Source organism: Aulostomus chinensis, chromosome 12 (genome assembly GCF_037954235.1).
Source record: "Aulostomus chinensis isolate RoL2024-O1b breed Wild chromosome 12, RoL_Achi_v1.0, whole genome shotgun sequence".
Taxonomy (NCBI): domain Eukaryota; kingdom Metazoa; phylum Chordata; class Actinopteri; order Syngnathiformes; family Aulostomidae; genus Aulostomus; species Aulostomus chinensis.
In genome coordinates, this window is record NC_141331.1 from 11,085,910 (window position 1) to 11,101,077 (window position 15,168).

Below are 15,168 nucleotides of genomic sequence, written 5' to 3' on the forward strand. Positions count from 1 at the left end.
TGCAACTGTTCCAGGAGAGACCTTTCCACGCCTTGTCAGATACTATTTAGCACTAACTTTGGCACATAATCATTACTCTCTGCTGCACACATCAATTGGGTGAGTAAATCAGGTTGGTATTGAGCTCCGAGCGTGTGCAGCAATGGGAAATGTGTGTGTGTTGTCACTCACAATGTAACACACAGTTCTGAATTCACATCATATCTTTGGTAAAAAAAATAAATACATTACCAAACCGATTTTAAATAATATTTTTCACTCATAGTCATACAGTAGTAGTTACATGATGGAGGTGTTGTACATAACGAAGAGCCATAAATATTGCATGTGTTGTTGCACTTAGAAAGAGAAAAAGAATGCATCTGAAAACCTTTTAGAGGGAAGACTGTGGGATATGAACGTCCTGGGATAAACTGCTGGAGCATTCTAATGGATATATATCCTTTGTGGTTTGTCCAGACCATTATTGATCAACCAGTCATGCTCAACAATACAGGCAGCTCACTTGCTAATCAACTCTTTTATTCTTTTTGTCTTTCAAGTTGCGATAAAAGTTGCCTGAAATGCCTCAATGAGCAGACATGTATGTTATGATTTGAAATTGTAAATACTGATGCGGTAAATATTAGAGATGTAACAAGAGATAACCTAATTTTGTGTACTACAATATCATATTCGTGGAAAATGATTTGTGTGATGTGGCGTATTTGTGTTTGTTGTGCGTTATTGAGGGAGTGGCTCAGACTGTGTGTGTGTGTGTGTGTGTGTGTGTGTGTGTGTGTGTGTGTGTGTGTGCGAGACCCTCTGTCTGTCTATTGGACGGTGGGAAGGTAGGGGGAACTCACCACTACCTAATCTAATGTCCTCCAACAGTAGCAAATAGAATTACAGAGCAGTTATGGGTTGCATTCTCAGATTTCCTCTGAATTGTTGCTCACCATGTTCCTCCACACATGCCAGTGGCAGGGACCCAGGCCAAAAGAGCATATTTCCACATATCATGGAAGATGGAGACAAATGTCTGCTTTTTGACCTTAATGCTCTGTAACGCTGATAACGTGTTCCTGGAGAAATGGTTGGGACAGTCTGATTTACTGGTTCTCTAAACTGATTTGGAACCCCTGCTTGTTCTGTGTCAGGAGGAAAGAACCGGCTTTTTGGGATTTAATCTTATTGTCCATCCTCTTCAGAACCAGACCAGCTATCCTTCTCTCCTCTGTCTATTCAGGAGGGATCTACAACTAGTTAGCAAAAGGTAGCAAGTTGGAAGTGTTAGCAGACCTCCGTCAAAAGAAACCTGACATCTCCAAGTAAGTCTTTAAATGCATCAATAGATGAACAGAGAATTAGATTAGGAGTGTTAAGAAATAAGATTCAGACACTCGACCAGAACTGCTTTTCTGATTGAGGGCAGAGACTTTATCATAGGACCTAAAAATTCTGCCAACAAAGCAAAACATTTGTTGATGACTACAAGAGAGACTGCTGCTACTAATCATGGCCGAGTTTGTAACAGAGGATGAAGAGGATTACCTCAGGACAAACCAGGTTCCTGTACCTGATCTATTTGATAAATTATGATGGAGCCATGCTAAGACTTCCCATCCACCACCATTCATTGTGCTAAGCTAACTAGGAGAAGGGTAATTATCTTCTTGTCTGGCTCTGGGGGAGAATGGTAAATGAGAGTGTTTTCCAAAAGTGGGTATGTTTCTTTAAATAAGTCATTTGTAACTCTCCTGCAGCCAACGATGATTGGATGCGGTCAAGTGCTAATTTATCGCACCATGGCTGTGAGTCAGAATATCAGAAATCGTCACTAATTTGCCATCAGCCTATTGTTGACTGCCCTCTGAATGCAAGAGTCACGTTGGGTAAAGGAGATCCTGGACTGTAATGAATATTTGGACTTGTATACATAATTTATCAAATGTTCCTCCCACTTAAGATGCTAATAGTTTCCGGCAGAAGCCACAAGGCACACTCAGAAACCAGAATCCAGAATATCGCTCCTTGAAAAGATGTTTGCTGAAACCTATTGTGCGTTAAATTCAAGTTTATACACAATAATAGAGGGAAAACTTTTTTTAGTTGTTTTTTTTTGGAATACGCACAAATATTACCGGACTCACTTTGAGTCTTAATTAGAGTCTTTGACAGGTTCAGTGCATGTAAAAGATGCACTGATGACTACAGCAGCTTCTGAAATAGTATCGCTGCTGATTGCGGTTTGATAACGAGCAGCACTACAACCTTCATAAAGCTTATAACTGTAAAAGCTGCTGCTGCTTAATGCTTCTGAATCATCCGTGTGGTTAGCACTTTAGATTTATCTTTCAAATTAAATCCCCCAACTCCACTGACAGTTTTCACAATACAGATGATTACTCATCACTTTTATCCAGCTACGATCGGTCGGCGTGATGTCGAATAAACACCGAGCGCAGTTGGTGCAGATTCACGGCGAATTTGTGAAGTTGTGACATTTAAGGGACTAAATTGAACAGTTAAAACACACCAGTTAAAAGCTACATCAGGTGTGTTGCCTTTGATTGTACTCACTGTGTCACCTGATCATTTTCTAAACAGATGAGTTAGCTCACATGCAAAAGGTTGTAATCTGGCGGGATAATCTCTGCTAGTCCAGCTGAAGACAAGCAGATTGCATGAGAGTGTACGTCAGGGCAGAACTATGTTCTTTGTAAATCAGGCCTCGTCACAAAAACCTCAAACTGCGCTAAATGTGAGAACTTTGTCAGCCTGTGTGTACATAATGCAGTTAAACCGATGACAGCTGAAACACACGACTGCTGACAAACGTTCAGAGACAAGCCGTCATCGAGATTTCATGTTGACGCGCTGTAACGGAGCAGTTATCAATAAAAGACATGGAACTTAAGTAGTAAACCTGCAGTTTCACCACAGCCATGATGTCAGAGTTAGACTGACAACAGGGAAATGACAAATAATAGTAGTACAGTAGACAAAACGTAATTAGCCAAGCTTTTAGGAGAATAATTCCATGTCATCCATCTTTAACCACATTCTCATTCCGAGATCAAAAGCTTGATAATAAACTATTCCCATGGTAAATCATGATTATGAGATTAAAAATTCATAACAATGAGATGACAATATAAGGAAATATAAAGTTCAAATTATGGGAAAAAGTCATAAATCACATTAGATAATTATTAGGAGGGTAAATGATCATATAATTTAGCGGCTGAGTTTCTCAGCATTATGTTATCCTACAATTCTACATCATTTCAAATAATTAATTAGCTCTTGTATCAAAATACTGCTTCTTAATCTTAAAACTGAATTTATCCCCATAACTTAGATATTTGATCTCATTACTGCACATGTTAATCTTCCATTTATGACTTTTTATCACATATTTGGACAATACATGTCATCATTATGCCTTTTTTTTTTTTTACCTCATAATGAAAATAATTTAACATAGCAATATTTTTTTTATTATGATTTTTTTTTTTCTTCCCGGATGTGGTTAAACAGTGAACGTTGGAAAAAAAAACAAAAAAACAATTCAATGAATATGCTCATCCTAGACGTACTTGACATGAACATAGAAAAATAAATAAATGAATACATGTGTTCGGCACAGTTGAGGTACATGTAATCTTTATTCTTTTGGCTTTCCAGTGAAATGGGTTATAGCAGTGTCTTGCATGCAGTTTTATTTATACACTACAAGCATTATGCATATGTATGATGGGAGATGTTAAATTCTATGTAATCAAAACATTCTGGCATCATAGTTAAAGTATATTCTAAGTAGTGAACGTTTTAATTACATGCAAAATATACTTATATTAATGTAATTCATACTTTTATAACATGGAACAATAGATGTTAATTCAGACACAGTTTGAGGTGGATGCTATGGGAATAAAAGTAACGGAACTATAAAATGTAAACAGATATCAGCCACGATGCCACGTCCGAATATTCTGAACCATCACTTCTCCAGCTTAGATATTTATCATGATAAAGACTGAGGTAAACTGTAAAAAAAAAAAAAAAAAAAAAGTTCACAAAGCCAAAACAAAATAAAAAAAACAAAACAAAACATTCTTTTAATCACCATTTCTAAACAAAACGTTTGAATGATAGCCCGGTCATGGCTGCCTGTGTGAATCCAACAGGACATGAGTTTACGTCACAGCTAATGAACGTTAACGAATGCGTAAATTCCATAATGGCGCATTCATCACAGAATACACACCGAGGTTCGTCACCAGGAAGAAAGAAGCCAAGGACAGGCAGGCAAGACCTGTTTTTAGAGTTTCGACAAAAGAAAAAGAACTGTTAAATTGTCCGAAGTCAAATGACTCAAACAGGGTCAGGACCAACATATATTTTTCTTGCATTTTTCAGGAGTTTCGTGATAAATCAGCGACACGGTAAATACAGCGAGTTGAGACGACAAACGAGAATGATTGTTCATTATTCAAAAAAAACTGAATGTGCAAAGTATTACTGCTCTGACACTGATACTCCAACATACTTGATGTATGCGGCTGGATTTACTGGGATGGCAGGTTAAAGTATCTGTTTGAGAAAAAACAAACCAAAAAAACCTCACCAAAACATCATTGGGAACATGACGCTTGATGGTCAGGGGGAGAAACTGATGAAAATATTACATACTAGCATGCATAACCTTGCAGAGACATTCATGCAGGCTAGTTGACCGCAGCAACTCCGACATTGTCCTTCGGATTGTTCAAGTAGTCTAAGTGCTATCAATCAGCAAGGCCTGCCTAAAAGAGACCATGTTCATGGTAAAGACTGACCCTGAAAGAGCAACTCTCTTGAAAAGTAAAAAAGTGTATAAAAAGGCAATCAATCATGCTTTGAATTCAAAAAAGTAATAACATTAAAACATTTCTTTGTGCTTGAAAAAGCAAGTAAAGTAACAGTGATATAACAGTAATTCAAGACACTGGATAGCAGGACTCGCTGCGGTAGAACTTAAAAGCGCTGACGAATGTGTCTTTTAGAACACTGGGAGAAATGTTGCCCGTCCACACACAGGACGGCTCCACCACTGCCTCAATTAGCCGTCCTTCCATTTTTAGGCACCAAATCTTTAGACTCAGTTAAACTTTGGAAAAAGATATCCATGCTAAGGAGAATGAGTCTTAGTCACTTTTCAGAGGTTGTAAACATTTTGTCTTCATTTAAAATGTCTTTGTGGCATCTCCAACATTCTTTATTTATCATGCTCCATGACATCTTTGCCCTTGACTTCCTTTTCACTTTTGTCTGTTTCATATTTGTTATTTCCGTCGGTTGTCACACTGTTACACGAAGGCTGAGAGCCTGCTGTCGGTGCGAGCTCATTGTTATCTGTGCTGCAAAGTTTGTCTTTTTCAAGATCCTCTTTGTCAATGAGCCTTTTATCCATCTGAATATTAACTTTGGATTCGTTTGAGAGTTCATTGGCCAAGTGATTCTTTGCATAATCTCGGTATGCTCTCTGGATGACCACAGCTGATGTCTCTTCCTGTTTGCGGCGGAGCGTGGTAGTGATGGGTTCGTAGGAAACTTTGGAAGGATTGGACGCCATGAAGCGCTCCTCCATCTGCGCCCTCAGGATGTCCATCTCTCCGCCCTCGCCAAGAACACGTTTGGTGAATGCAAACAGGATGTCCAGGCAATGAATGCGCTCGCCGCTCACCATGGGAAGATCCATAGAGATGAGTTCGAGCTTGTTAGGCTTAGCTATGCGTAATGGTGAGTCCAGCGCATCAGCAAACTCTGAGAGCTTATTGTACTCCATAAACTGGGTGGCATGAGGGTCGAACCTCTCCCAGACCTCATAAAACATTTCAAAATCATCCTCACTTAGTGGGTCCGCGCTCTCCTCCGTGGCTACGCTGAAGTTTTCCAAGATGACGGCGATGTACATATTCACCACAATAAGAAAACAGATGATGATGTAGCTCACAAAGAAGGCAATTCCAACCGGAGGATTTCCACAGTCCCCTTTAACAAAACTGCCTGGATGCTCAGTGGAATTGTTACAATCGTCTTCGTGTCTGTTGAGAATGGGCGCCAGCAGGCCGTCCCAGCCCGCTGAGGTGGTGATCTGGAACAAACAGATCATGCTGTTGCCAAAGGTCTCAAAATTGAAAAGGTCGTCAATGCCCCCTTCCTTCTTGACGTAAGCAAAGTTCGACATGCCGAAGATGGCGTAGATAAACATCACCAAGAAGAGCAAAAGACCAATGTTGAACAAGGCAGGAAGTGACATCATCAAGGCAAACAAGAGTGTGCGGATTCCCTTGGCACTTTTAATAAGGCGGAGGACACGTCCGATTCGAGCCAGTCGGATGACTCGGAACAATGTTGGTGACACAAAATACTTCTTGATCATCTCCGAGAGAAACATACCTGAGGGAAGACGAGACGTGTTAGACAACCCGGACAGTCGAACAGTGGAAAATCATCACGCTTCAATCATGCAGCCGTGTTTACATGGACAAAGATCCCTCAATTTTACTGGAATTGTTCTGACAAGCTACAGGAGGGCTCGCCTATATTGCAACATTTTTTTTTTTTTAACAATTATCATGAAAGGTGCCGATATTATAAGGTTTTTGTTATTTCTGCTCAAGTTTGTTCATGGAATGTGTAGAAATATTGTGAGAAAATTGCACTGTATGTTCTGTGTAAACCAAATCCCCAAACTAAAATGATATATACATGACAAATTACCTATGACTGAAAGAACGACGACAATGAAATCAAACACATTCCAGCCATTTGTGAAATAGTAATGTCGGAGCGAGATCATCTTCAACAAACACTCTCCGGTGAAGATGCAAATGAAGACCACATTAATCCTGTAAAGAATGATTTGCTTCTCGTGTGACTGGTTGTCAGTTTCCACCATCATGGCTACCATGTTTAGCCAAATGAGAACCATTATCACAATATCAAATGCTTGCTTGGTGGTGAAGTCAAATATGAATCCTTGAATCAGGTTCTGAAATGGCACAAAGAAGGAAAAGTTAGGTGCTATCATACACCAAAAAAAACAACAAACAAAACAGAACATTTTGTAATCTTGACTAGAAGTTACACACAGCTGGTCTTGGAATAGGTTTCTGTGGCTTCTTTGACCCCAACTTCTTCATGGCATTGTAGTATTTCTTCTGTTCTTCAGTCATGAAGATATCTTGACCTCCGAAGTAAAGAGGGAACACAGAACGTGTTAAATCACAGCAAAAATAATCTGCAATTACAGTCAAAATTAGGGATGCGCAATAATATCGGCCTGTCATCGGTATCGGCAGACATCTGTCATTTTATAAATATATCAAAATATGTTCAATTAATGGCCTTTTTCCAAATCTTTTGGAAATAAAGAAAACCTTTCTCTTTCAAATTCAATTTGTCATATATACTTGTCTTCATACAGATAAGATCAGCATCTGTGGATATCGGCTACGACAAGTATCGTGCACCTCGATTCAGAACATTACAGGAGCAGATACTTATCTTTTTCTTTTGCTGATTGAAGTTGTCTATGATGACACCAATGAAGAGATTGAGTGTGAAGAAAGCTCCAAATATAATGAAGACCACAAAATACAGGTACATCTTCAGATTGATCTCATATTCCGGCTGTTCCTCGATCTGTAATGACAGAAAGACAAGCTCAATCATCCTTCTAACACGTTAGCCTGCAATATATTTTCACATTTCATGATTTCATCAAAACTAAGAAGTACAATTTGTGTGAGATTACAAGAAATTGAATGACTTAGAATATAAAAATGACTCACTTTGCTTGGAGAGTCCACAGCAGCATACATGATGTCCATCCAGCCCTTGAACGTAGCCTGTATTGAAATATCATTTGCAAAGTTTCCTGAAATAAAGCCAAAATTATGACTGACATTTTGAAAAGAGCAGTAACTTACCACTTGCAGAAGTGCAAGGTAACCCATTCCAACATTGTCAAAGTTGATTTTGACGTTCTTCCAGATTACATTGTCCCCTATGCACTCAGACTTGTTCCTCACTTCTGATGAGGGGAAACGCTTCTCCGTGTGTTTATTGAGACAGCGGTAGTACTTTCCCGCAAATAAGTTGACTCCCATGATGCTGAAGATGAGCCAGAAGATGAGACACACCAGCAGCACGTTGAAGATGGAAGGAATGGCTCCTAACAGAGCATTGACCACCACCTGCACATCAACAGGAATTATATGAACTAACAGTGGTGTTTACGATGTAAAGAGTGCGGAATAACAGCAAAGTTTATTCACAATCATGGATCGTGGATGGCAAAAGAGCATATTTCTTAAAAAGTTGTTCCTTTCACAGAAAGTCAAAGAATCAACTCTTGGATTTAGAATTTAACTCAAACTTGACACAAGCGACTACAAGAGAAGAGCTGATAGGGAAGGAAAGGGAAGCCTCATTTACATGCAGCATGTACTTCTTACGAAGAGGAACCTGGAGCCAGTGCTCTGGAGCCAGTGCTCTGCCCCAGTGCGGTGAGACGGTGGGAGACAGAACCCCAGGACCCAGAGTGGGTGAAATCCCCAGTGACTCACCCTCATGCCTTCAAATCTTGACAGGGCTCTCAGGGGCCTCAGAGCTCGAAGGGTTCTCAGAGATTTGATGGCACCAAGTTCGGCATATCCCATGGCATTGGCTGTGAGACTGACCAGTGAAACCTGGTCTCATCATAAGCATAAACACATTACTCTAAAGGGCACACTGTGGAATTTATTGTGTTTGCTCATGCTGAATCAATACTAACCATGTGCAACCATATAACCTATAAGAATTGTTCTTAAAATGATTTTTAATTAGGGTCCAAACGAAAAGCTCCAAGGTGGTCAGCAGCTCCTTCGGGCAGGATTGTTTTTTGTTTGTTTTTTTCTACTGCTGTAAACACAATTTCGTGACTTCCCCAAAAGTGGCAAAGTGGTCCAACCCGGTAAAGACTGAATAGTTCTGCAGAGTTAGCGCTCAGGTGTGGCCAGAGAGTTCCACAGTGCACCAAAAATACCTTTGATGGATGCTGTCTTTAAAGTTTGCCCAACAGGAAGTCAGCTTCTGTGTACTTCCTACATAAATCTCTACTAAAAACTGACACCTTGAGGATGCTTAAGAAACTTTACATGCATGATGGAAAATTGGTCATTTTTATGACAAAACTAGACATGGATGCTTAGAGATGGTTTTATAGTATGCCCTAAAGACTCCTGATGTAGCAAGTGTGTGTAACAGACTCTTCTAACTCGGTCCAAAATGAAGTCTGCTGTGTTTCAACTTACATCAACAATAAGGAAGTCCAGCCAACACCAAGCGTTTGTGAAATATTTGGCAAATCCGTAGGCCACCCACTTCAGTAACATCTCCAGAATGAAGATGTAGGTAAAGATTTTGTCTGCAAACTCCAATACTGTTTTAATGGTCTTCCTCTTTTCAATGTAGATATCTTCAAATGCCTAAATGTAAAAAAAAAAAAGAAAATAAATGATGAACTGAGAACACAAATTTCAATTCAAAAATGTACATGGAAAGAGATTTGAACATGTACTGTAAGCACCAGAGAGCAGCCACTTACTAGTGCCATACTGCTGAGCAGGATCATGAAGATGATGAAGCTCTCAAACCAGTTGTGCTCCACTATACGGTAACAGGTCTTTCTAAGCGTCCACCATACTTTCCACCAGCCCACGTCGACATTTACTTGACAACATTTGAACTTTTGCACACAGTCTGAGCAGACACAAGTGAGAGAGACAGAGAGAAAGAAAGAGAAAGAGAGTTAACCCTTTTTTTCCCACCGTAGACATTGGAAGGTGCAATAATATTCACCGTGAGTAAAGCAGGCATCAGGATCCATTGATTCTTCAAATTCAAAGTCGAGAGATTCTCCCCCCTCGCCAGCTTCTCCGAAGTCAACTGTGCTGCCTTCAGAGGAGCTGTGCTGCCCATCATCATCTGCCATCTGTTGATGAAGACACGCAAGATATAATCTTCATAATAGAGAGATGATCTCTGGAAAATGAAGGTTCTATTTGAACACAAACTATTTTCAACTTCTCTTGAATTACGTGGATATTACTGGCTCCAAGGTAGCCTCACATGAAGTTTGAACACACTTAAATCAGGAACTTGCACCTTCTCAACAGGATTTAACAAACAATGTTAAATTATTGACATGAAAAGACATTAGCATGTCCGCTTTCTGCAGTGCAGCTCAGCCTAAAGGGAAAAAGAAAACATTAGGGCCTCCTCATTAAGTAGACAGCAGAAGAGTACTTGAGTGCTTGTCACCAGAGAAAGCAATATAAGGAAACTACAGTACATTACAGGTGTTACTGCTGTCCGGCCTCCTCATAAACTCGCTTGTGTGAGACAGGAAATATGACTCTCACACTCATGTCAAAGGTGATGGAAACAGCGGAGCTTTTCCTTGACTTGTTTTAGCCATGAAATGTTGGCAAATTAGACAGTTTGTCCCCCTGCTGCTAATTTTGTGAACTATTACGTATATTTGAGGGAGAAATTAGTATTTTTTCAGAGGTGGCATGGCTTATCTCACTCTTTGCCTGTTGTTAGATGGCTTTCTACAGGGTGTGTCTCTTAATAGCTGGTGGAAGAGCACCGCTTGAGCTTTCCAGTGAATGCAGGATCAGTTGGCCGTCCTGGGACTAGCTAATGCAGTGCAGGGAATGACGTAAGCACGTTACTGGGATATACTCCGGGCACTACAGTTAATACGTTTGAGCTGCCAATTAAGCTTCACCCCATCCAAATGTGTTTCTCTTAGAAGATCTTCACGACATATTTAAGCACAAATCACACAGAAACTGTGATAAAATAAGATACCATTTGGAAGATGAAGAGCAGTTCTAAAATGATATAAAGACCTGTTAGCAGGACCTCTGTGTGTGCTGAAACCACCGACGTGCAGCCGTTCTGATTGGATATTTTAACATGTTTTATCATTGGGAAAAATTCTAGCAAAGGAAAGCGACAGTGACGACATTTTGCTGATAACATAGACATCTGTCTCAATAAAAAAAGCTACAAATGTGTAAAAATTCAACACTTTAACTTGACTTTAATCAAACAATTGGTTGCTCCATTAAAATCGTTTTTGGGGTTAATTAGCTGGTCATCTGTAAGTCTCCCAGAAGAGCCCCTGTAACAAATCAAATTACCAGCCAAATATGCCATTTATGTCAAGGCAACCTCAACCAATCCCAAAAAAACAAACAAAAACCTGTAACTTTTTGCAATGTTTGGCTGCCCCAAAACTTAATTGTTTCTTCCCTAGCACATACTGCACCCCTCCTTCAAGTCTGAGTGAAAACCTGCCGCATAGTTTTCACGTAATCCTGCTGACTTACAAAAACATATTACCTCCTTAATGTCAGGAATAACTAATTAAAAAGTAGGAACATAAAGTGACATGACAGGAATACTTTGAATTTATTCTGTTTATCTCAAACATGAAGAAAACAGTACCCTGAAGAGGAGGCTCCAGCTCACCAGCACTCAGACGTAAATGGTACATAATGTAATATGCACGCTGCTTCTTTCCTGTCTATATGACCTCCCTTTGTTAAAAGGTTGTGGTGTACATGATCGTCAGGGGGAAACATCAGGTCATACACTCATAGCTAACAGCCACAAACTGTGGTGCATCCATGTGACAAAAAAAATACTAAAAATGCATACGCAAAGAACCGCAACCAACACACACGGCTTTAACACGAGTCTGCTCAGTGAGATAAAACCTGCCTGGAGTGAAATTATGTAACAGTCGTCTCTAATCTATCATAGTTAAGGCACCAGATCAATTCTCAAGAGCATCCTTACCGCTTGGCCAACTGCTGCATCAGATGAGACACTGCTGAAGTCTTCTGTGTTGAGGTTTTCAAAGTCTGATTCTCCCAAAGCAATAGGAACAGTGATCGTCAGACTGGGGTTGTTGATGAATGACATGATGGAATCATCACTCTTGCTGCTGACTATGTATTTGTCACCATTTTTGTCCACTCCACTAACATCCCCATTTCCATTCCTGGGTAGGTCTTTGATGGTGTGGTTGGGGACACCGTTTGGTCCCATAGGTTTGTGGAGCTCATCCAGGGATTTTTCCTCCCCTCTCTTCTTCTTACCTCTGATACAGACACTGTTGCAGGTACTGCGAAGAAGAGATTTGGCAAACGCAACACCTTTGTGAATCCGTCCGACGGCAATCTGCAAGTTAGTAATGTCACCCTCATCTTCGTTTGCTGCAATGTTGTCAGCACTGAATGAACTCAGCAGCAAGGCCAGGAAAAGGTTCAGCACCTGGCAGATAATAACAGAACTTAGTGTAAGATGCATTATCTTCGAAGCATTGTATTTCACAGGAGAACAAAACAGGCATACTATAAAACAATCTTTATAGATACGTATATACTGTATACACAGACACTGCATTGTCCTTTGGCTCATGCGTCAACGTCACTGCCACACTGGTATTGGCAAGACTGGCCTGTAAACACCTACAGGCAGCTAAGTTCTCTTCTGGATAACAATCACGATGATGTTTGCTTTTATATTCATGGCTTATGGTCTCCAGACTCATTATAGGTGCGTTTAGATGCTTAAGAGAGGACTGTGAGTTAACCTCTCAACATTTAAACAGTAAAAATATTAACATATAATATATTACGACATACAAATAGAATGTACCCAACCTGTTAATACACTACACTACCTGATGAACTACTGCTGTACTGCATCTTATATCGTAGTTTCCTGTATACTGTACTATATTTCATTTGAATCCGTGCTTTACATCTGAAAAATCAGGTCAGCGATTCAGACTGCCAGAGCCACAAATATCGTCACAAAAAAAAAAAATCATCAATCAAGCGCAATTGAATTATTAAATCCTTAATTTAACAAAATCACAGCCCTCCTTGAGTTTTGTAGGGTTTTCTCATTTTAGCTGCACAATGGTTGATGAAATTAAAACTTTCCTTTTAATTTAACTCCAATTAAGGCACTCTCTCTCGCTTTCTTTTATTTAGTACTGTGGTCTTGTTTGTACACCAAATCATAACTATAAAATGCCTGGAATCATGATATCAGTGCAGAAAAATAAAGTTTCTGTCTAGATTCCTGCTCGTGTTTGATAGCTGTGTACTGCAGGGATCCATTATCAGTCCTTATGGCTGTCAGACCCAACTGTATTCAGACTATTTATATACCGGAGACCCATCGCTGATGGAGAAATTGCAACTGCCTCATCATTCACTGCAACACTTAAACAACAATCTCAGGTTTATCATACAAGTACAACCAAAATCATATTGTTTTTTTTTCAGGATCCAAAACCAATAGCATTCTGTAGATCACTACCTTGAGTGGCAAACCCGAGTAAAAAGAGAGACGTGGCTTTCTATACAGGAATAAAACCAACTTCCCCATGATCTGTAGGAAGAGGATCATAGAATCGATCCTCTTTATAGTCCCGCATTCGACGCTGCAATTTACAGAAGTGCTGCTGCCTCCAGCTGTTAGACTCAGGTTTACCGTTCAGCCTTAAGATTTATTACTGTTGACACTGTTGATCTGGACTCTAATCAATACCCTTCCATTCCTTGTCTCTAACTGTTCTGACTGACTATGTGTGTTGTTTGGTCGCTGCTTGTGTTCTTCCCTGTGTGATCTTAGTTCGGCATCATCGTAAATGAGCGTCAGTGGTTTGAGAATCTTAAACAGAGGATAAACGGATGAATGAGTTGCCTGTGCCATTATGGCGGCGACGTTGATGGGTCAGCCAACAGACAGTTGACAGTCAAAGCAGCATCTATGTATATGTGACAATATATCATGGAAAGTTAATGAATTGACCACAAAAGATGATAATGTACCACAAGGTTTCCAATAACCATGACCATCATGTAGACAATGATGCACATGGTTGTTCCAGACACCTCCATACAGTCCCACATGGTCTCTATCCACTCTCCACAAAGCACTCGGAAAACAATGAGGAATGAGTGAAAGAAGTCATTCATGTGCCAACGGGGCAGCTTGCATTCAGTGGAGATTTTACACACACAGTCCTTGTAGTTTTTTCCAAACAGCTGCATGCCCACTACAGCAAAGATGAAGACGATAATGGCCAGTACCAGCGTCAGGTTGCCCAGAGCTCCTACAGAGTTACCAATGATTTTGATGAGCGTGTTAAGAGTGGGCCATGATTTAGCCAATTTGAATACCCGCAGCTGTCAAAGAAAGACAAAAACAAAAATCACTTATTATTTTCCTGCGTCTAGAATGAAGATGTACTTGTTACGGTGTATTCAAACTTACTAGTCGGAATGATCTCAGAACAGCCATTCCACCCACGCTCGCCAAAGAAAGCTCCATTATGCTTAAACTGACAATTATTGCATCAAAAATATTCCATCCTTCTTGAAAGTAATGATAAGGGTCCAAAGCAATGATCTTGAGGACCATTTCAGCCGTGAAGATAACCGTGAACACCTTCACAAAGAAAAGAATTATTCACAATTAATAAACAGGAAATATTATGCGAAACAACAACAAAAACAGTAAATTAAAAAAAAAAAACGTACCACATTGCCCACACCAAGCATATTGTTGAAGCTCTTGGTCATGGGATAATGTTCCATGGCCATAAATAACGTGTTGAGTACAATGCAGAGTGTGACAGCTAAGTCCACGAATGGATCCGTCACAATAAGTTTAATCAGCCTCTTGATCCGCAGCCATATTGGACAACATTCCCAGATGAGAAAGGTGCGGGCAAACTTGTACCAGCATGGATGACACTTCTGCCTTGATTCTTCAAGTTCTGATGCACAAAAGATAATAAGCATATTTAGTTGAAATATTTTTAAATATCCAAGGTGATCACGGTACAGAAATACAATACCTACCTTCCATTGTGCTGGTTATGACACTAGCGACACTATAAGCCCTGTTTCTGGTCTCTGGCTCCTCCAGGAAGTCCATAGAATCCAAATGTGTTCCTCCGCCCGTCAGTTTGTACTCTGTATCGGTGGTGTCGGCCTGCAGTCACACACTCTTGTTACTGAACACATTATGCTACCGTTTAGCACGTGCAGTAGC

General features: G+C 40.1%; 1 protein-coding gene across 2 annotated transcripts in view; it reads right to left on the reverse strand.

Annotated features, from left to right (window-relative positions):
• Nucleotides 1-3,626: 3,626 nt before the first annotated feature.
• The window catches only part of scn1laa (sodium channel, voltage-gated, type I-like, alpha), a 195,010-nt gene continuing 183,468 nt past the window's right edge, over nt 3,627-15,168 (reverse strand). For both annotated transcript variants that reach the window (XM_086220102.1, XM_086220101.1), the window contains 15 exons: nt 14,976-15,108; nt 14,652-14,890; nt 14,386-14,559; nt 13,941-14,297; nt 11,890-12,366; nt 9,877-10,009; nt 9,623-9,777; nt 9,330-9,503; nt 8,601-8,723; nt 7,962-8,228; nt 7,824-7,880; nt 7,537-7,674; nt 7,122-7,226; nt 6,751-7,021; nt 3,627-6,426 (listed from right to left, as the gene is read on the reverse strand). In XM_086220102.1, the coding sequence (XP_086076228.1) occupies nt 5,243-6,426; nt 6,751-7,021; nt 7,122-7,226; nt 7,537-7,674; nt 7,824-7,880; nt 7,962-8,228; nt 8,601-8,723; nt 9,330-9,503; nt 9,623-9,777; nt 9,877-10,009; nt 11,890-12,366; nt 13,941-14,297; nt 14,386-14,559; nt 14,652-14,890; nt 14,976-15,108 (3,987 nt within the window). In that variant the 3' untranslated portion in view covers nt 3,627-5,242. The remainder of the gene's footprint in view (nt 6,427-6,750; nt 7,022-7,121; nt 7,227-7,536; nt 7,675-7,823; nt 7,881-7,961; nt 8,229-8,600; nt 8,724-9,329; nt 9,504-9,622; nt 9,778-9,876; nt 10,010-11,889; nt 12,367-13,940; nt 14,298-14,385; nt 14,560-14,651; nt 14,891-14,975; nt 15,109-15,168) is intronic.